The following is a 5,647-nucleotide window of genomic DNA, read 5'->3' on the forward strand; positions in this document are numbered from 1 at the left end:
CCCCCCCCTCTTTCCTGTTCTTCCCTGGCCTCCCATCTGTACATACTATTACTATATTCCTTTAACCGTCACATTTGAGAATTTTAGCACACTAACGACTAAAGCTCAGCCACTACGGGCTGCTGCACGTACTCCTACGTCGTAGGCTGTTCATCTCCCTGGACGGCGTACGACCTTGGAAGGTGACAAAGCCTGACGACTGACGTGTGAAATGTTCGCAGTGGGGGGTGATAGGGGTTGGGGCGTTTGCAGGGTGTAGTACGATATCAAGTGGGCTGGGCCGGGAAAGGTCGACGATATTGAAGGACGAGGCGGGGGGCTAGGAGGGCACCACAACCAACACGCTCGCCAAGCCCCGCCTCGCCAAGCCTCGCATCGCCAAGCCCCACCAAAGCATACTACTGGCATATCAAGCAGTTTGCTGCATTGGCCATCGGTATCCCGAGCCGTCCCTGGCTCGCCCCAGGGCCAGGGGGCAGGGATGCGATGGGATAAGCTGACTGGGGTCGGGCGCCTGGTCAATCTGGATTGGGATCAAAGGTCACGGTGGCCCGAGGCGCACTACATATATGGAGGGAAGTGAGAGCAAAGGTGTCCCGCGCCGACTGTGGTTCAAATACCCTGCCTTTGCTGCTCAATATCAACGTTTTCCGTTGATGAGGTTGTGATTTTTGTTTCATCTTGTTTTTCCTGTATTTACAGAAACAAATTTTGAGGTGGAAAACGTTTTCGTATCCATCGAAAGTTCAACGGGCGCTAATGAGTATTTTGCTTCTTTGTTTCAGGATTTGATCGGCTGTCTTCGGGAAATAATGAAACAGTGCAATAGAGGGACCTGTACATATTTGCGCCTTTCAAAAGTATCGCCTGTACATATTTCAAGCGATTGTTTGTATCTTCTCAAAACACATGACTTTTTGAGGTGACTAGACTTTATATTAAACAGAAACCATGTTACTGTACGTATCGACAAACGGTTGGCTTATTCCACCCGAAGTAATGAGTCCTACTAATTAAGTCCTATAGAGTTAAGTCATCGCGATTAAGAACGTATTAAATTAAGTCTTCTGCCATAAAGTAAAAATAAATAATTACTGAATTACATAGATATTTTGATAGACTCTCCCAACCTAGAAACTAGAAGCGATTTTTAGCACCCGAGACAACATTTTCTTCCAATATTTGACAGAGGAGTGTTTTATTGTCAGCGCGCTTCAGGAGGCGTGTTTATTAAACTTCTGTGCATGTGATATTTTTCATCGAGAGCCTGCACTGTTTTTTGGTGAACTGTAAACTTATTCCGACGAAATAAATAAACAGTGCTATAAGTATACATTGTATCTGTTGACCACAGTTTTAACACTCTTTTACCTCCGCAAAAGACAAACAACGGCAGAGACCGCCGAGCGCCCGCGTGGTAGGCAGCACGGCCACGCACTCGTGTGCGACGGGCTTGCCTACCCCGCTCTCGGCAGGCGCCACAGCCAGCCGCAGGCAGGGCAGGGCGGTCCGCAGCAGCAGCGGCGACCCAGCAGCCAGCCACTCGCCGCCAGCCCGCCGCTCTCCCTCTCTCGCTCTCCTCTAGTTTGTCGGTAATGAGAACTGTGCGGGGAGGCGAACTACACAGCAAGATGCAATTAGCACCGCCAACTGGGCTAACGTCCCCAGGCGCAGCACGCCACCGTAAAAAAAAAAAAAAATTGTCGCACCGGGGTACACAGGAAATTTTTCCATGGAAGAAGTCGTACAATTACAATTTAAAATTGTAAAATTTAAACGAGCCCTACGTTATCGACTTGGAATTGAATAACGAGCGAGAGTAAGGGAGGTTGTACATGTGCGACTCGTATTGTAAATGGCAAATTACAAAATGTATCGTACATGTACGAACATATTTTTTTACAGTGGCGGAGCACCTTGTTGGTGCCGTCCAGCCCAACTACCGTAAATACGGTGTAGTGTTGAGAAGTGTCAATGTGGAGAGTCGCGTGCTACATCCAGTTTAAGAAATAACAATGGTCGTTTCCACGCTCGGCGCCTGAAAACGACAAAAACAAAAATCTTAACTGCATGGACCGCGGGGGTCAGGAGTAAACCAACTTTATGCTACGTCTTCGTTCGTTTATTATGAGTTTTGAACACAGATGGCGCGAGTTGCGGGGAACTCATCGTTAAACTGCCATCTGTCCTATTTTTACAAAAAGTAAAATAAATTATCACACAGAAACGTAAAATACGAATGTAGAGGAGGAATCAAAAAGTAAGTGCGTTCATATTGTAATCGCAGTATTAGGATAAATACTTAACTAACTTGGCCGCAGCGGAAACAAATACGATTCAGAGTGAAAAGTATTATAAACGATAGCATCCAAAAGGCACTACTTACTAGAAAAATGTTTAAAATTATAATTTTTTTCAGTCTTAATTTCTGCCTTAGCGAAAAACCAAGGACAGGGCTAATATTTCCTCTCCATTTCGGAGAGTAAACACATAAAATCACAATTGGACAAGTTGTACTTTAGCACTGAGCAAAATATCAGAAAGACGCGGTGCCGATGCGTCTCTTAAAACTTGTTTGTTGCCAATCACTTATTCACACACACGCACGATGTACTCTATATCACAATTGCAGAATCACTTCACGCCGAAGTGGCGCGGAAGGGGAGGTGGAGATGGAAGGGTGAACCGGAGTCCTCATCGGCGCGGAAAACTGCCACTTCCGCTTCGCGCGAGTGGGCTGGTCGAAATCCCATTTCGCCCGGGTCCTGGGGACATCGCCATCCCTCTCCTGGGCTGGCTGCCTCGCACTAGCTGTTTCCACGCGTGTAGAGGTAGGGGTGCTCCTCGGTGGGGCAGAGGAAGCGCTCGAAAATGTCCGTCCAGTCGGTGGACTTGCGTCCCACGGGCTCCAGCATGTTGTTCCACACGGCGTTGGCGGCTGGGGACACAAATGACGTTTCGTGAGGCCCTAAAGTGCGCGGCACCCATGACACACAACCGCCATGAAAAATAAACCGCGAAAGCCATTGCGTGGCCTATGGAAATGAGCTTGAATTTTAGTGCATTTCCGCCAAATTTTTTCCTACCGCGTGCCGCTTGTTGAAATTTCAATAACTGCGATTAAAATTGAAACGTTATGGGTAATTTTCATAACTTCGGTTGACTTTTGCAAGCTTTAATTTCATAAATTTTCGGGAAATTTCACTCATCATTTATAGAATTTTGAATTTGGGTTTGTACTTTTTAGAGGCTTATTTCACTTGTTTGTGTGGCCCGTCGTACTCGGTATTTAGTGAGGCATAGAGGGTACGGGGAACGGAACAACACCACCCCAAGCCAAAAAAAAGGACACGTTAAATCTATTTGTTTGATGGGAAGCAGCTCACCTCGGGCGTATCCCCGCTGGCTGAAGTGGAAGCAGTCTGGAGCCAGGTAGCTAAAGTCTGTGGCATTCTCGTTCTTCATCGGAAAGTTTAGCTTGTACGTGTACGGTTGAACCACCAGTGCAAAATCGTCGGTTTGAAACTCTGGGTCATCGCCCTAAAAAAAATATGAAAATCTTTGCTGTTAAAGCAGAGTGAATGGGGGACTGTTGACCATGAACATAGTAGCGTGTGGTACACCTTACCATCTCCCACTCCACCTGGATGTAACGTTCGATGATCTTCCTCATGCGGCCGCGAATTGGTTTGGTGGGCTCGCCGTACAGACAGGAGCACGCAAAGCGCCGCAGCAGCTCGCAGAACGGCGAGGTGTTCTTCATGGTGGTCAGGATGCGGCCCAGGTCTAGAGCAGTCATACATTGTAGAGCACTGACTCACACCGTAAACGAATTTTTTTAAAGCTAAATTAGCTAATATGTGGCCTTTAAGATTAGAATATTAGCTTATTCTTAGCTAAGATCTAAAAAAAATAGCCATGGCAGTTGTCTACGAAATAGAGCAACTAGCTGTGAAAGCTAATTTATTAGCTCTCTTAGCTAAAAATTATCCAGGAGAGGTAATATTCTAATCTAAGGCTATATTAGCAAATGCATTAGCTAATTTTGCTAATTGTTTTTTTCCTTTTCGTGTACGCCTAGCTGGTTGTGACTGATTGTAATAGCTATGACAATACCCGGCTGGGTAACGAGGTTCACGAAGGTTCGAGGTAGGTGCTTTTTGAGGATCCGCAGGGACTCTCTGAGGTCCTGGCGGTGCTGCTCGGGGAGGGACTCCGGGTCCTTCCGGAAACACATGTCGGAGCAGAAGTCGTTGGAACCCACGAGGATCGTGATGACCTGTGCAGAGAACGGTTGCTTGCCAGAAATCGTGCTTGAAGAAGTGGAATGAAAATCGTTTCTCTAACGGGCGTTTCTGTGTGAACCTTCCAGTCTCGCTGCAGGTCCACGCGAGGGTCGGACCGCATTCGTTTGACGAGGTTGCTCGCCTGCCAAGGGAGGTCCTGACTCATCGAGTTGATCTCGGCCACGTTGAACACCGAGGCCTTCTGGAAGGCGCGCGAGTCCTTCAGAGAGTAGCCCACCAGCGCCGGGTTGAACTCCTTCAGGATGTTCGGCAGGGTCAGGTACTCCCGCCACGTGCCCTGGCCGCCTAAGTGACCGAAGAGGAGAGTGAGGCAACGGATCGAGGTGTACTTCTGGTAGTGCATTCTCACAGTGAGCCCGCTCGGCTACCTTACCCCCGGACCAGGACAAGCCCCGGTTCTCGTTGGTCACCTGCGGAACGTTGAGCGCCATGGCGCCGTTGGCGGCGGTCAGCGAGTCCCCCATGGAGGCCACCACGTCCACGTCCCCGGGCCGCAGCCGGTGGACGGAGGTGGGCCTGGTCGCCGACCTGGCCAGCGTCACGTTGCACGGGAAGCTGCGGCCGTCGCTGCCCTGCAGATTCTACAACAGGGGCGCGAATTTGGAACTACTTAAGCTGTTCTACATACACAAACTTAATAAAGTCGTAAGTTGAAATATTTTTATGTTCCAGCAATAATGTGAATAAAACCAATGAAATAGCACTCTGCCTTGTAACCATCCTAAGCATCCCATTCACAGTTGACTAGTAATGTTTTCCTTTCGCTACTCTAGTCACGCAGCCTACCGCACAGTCACGCAAAATTAAACAGGTAGCGTTGAAACAGGATTGTTGTTGGCCTGTTGTCCCACCCGAAACAAATTTTATATTTGGTAGTGTGAGGCAGTTTCTTTTTCTCTGCGAATGGGGAATTTTCCATTGAATTATAACAGCTACTTTTTGCTTGGACAATAACTACTGCTATTTTCAAGATGGTGTGCTGCTGCGAGATAATCTGTGCGAGCCGAGCCCAGTCCGAGCCCGATGGGTGGGCTACCTCCGCGGCGCGCCGGGACTCACCTTGCGCACTCGCAGCGCCGTGACGGTCTGCGGGGCCGCGCTGCCGCCGCCAAACAGGCGCTGCGTCAGGACGTTGCCCACCCGCCAGGCGGGGTTCAGTGCAGTCTCGATGGGAGTTCGAGAGCGCGGGAACGAGTACTCGATGACGCCCTGGCTGGCGGCGGCGGGCGTCCGCTGGGCGGCGGCCGCGCTCACGACCGCGCTAACCAGGACTCTGCAACCAAAACACACGAATTCTTATTTACACTACACAGACTTGCTTCAGTTGGTTTAGAAACACT

The 5,647-nt window shown here is 49.1% G+C and overlaps 2 protein-coding genes across 3 annotated transcripts in view; one reads left to right on the top strand and one right to left on the bottom strand.

The window, feature by feature from the left end:
• The window catches only part of LOC113204939 (uncharacterized), a 10,410-nt gene extending 9,079 nt beyond the window's left edge, over nucleotides 1-1,331 (top strand). The window contains exon 4 of the mRNA XM_052263808.1: nucleotides 786-1,331. The gene's annotated coding sequence lies outside the window, so the exon portion shown is untranslated. The remainder of the gene's footprint in view (nucleotides 1-785) is intronic.
• A 769-nt stretch (nucleotides 1,332-2,100) lies between these two features.
• The window catches only part of LOC113204972 (phospholipase B1, membrane-associated-like), a 20,182-nt gene continuing 16,635 nt past the window's right edge, over nucleotides 2,101-5,647 (bottom strand). For both annotated transcript variants that reach the window (XM_026420363.2, XM_052263807.1), the window contains exons 2-8: nucleotides 5,367-5,580; nucleotides 4,681-4,888; nucleotides 4,366-4,592; nucleotides 4,117-4,279; nucleotides 3,629-3,786; nucleotides 3,387-3,540; nucleotides 2,101-2,938 (exon numbers count right to left, since the gene is read on the bottom strand). In XM_026420363.2, the coding sequence (XP_026276148.1) occupies nucleotides 2,808-2,938; nucleotides 3,387-3,540; nucleotides 3,629-3,786; nucleotides 4,117-4,279; nucleotides 4,366-4,592; nucleotides 4,681-4,888; nucleotides 5,367-5,580 (1,255 nt within the window). In that variant the 3' untranslated portion in view covers nucleotides 2,101-2,807. The remainder of the gene's footprint in view (nucleotides 2,939-3,386; nucleotides 3,541-3,628; nucleotides 3,787-4,116; nucleotides 4,280-4,365; nucleotides 4,593-4,680; nucleotides 4,889-5,366; nucleotides 5,581-5,647) is intronic.

This window comes from Frankliniella occidentalis, unplaced genomic scaffold, assembly GCF_000697945.3.
Source record: "Frankliniella occidentalis isolate FOCC.00 unplaced genomic scaffold, Focc_3.1 Scaffold14, whole genome shotgun sequence".
In the NCBI taxonomy this organism is placed as follows: domain Eukaryota; kingdom Metazoa; phylum Arthropoda; class Insecta; order Thysanoptera; family Thripidae; genus Frankliniella; species Frankliniella occidentalis.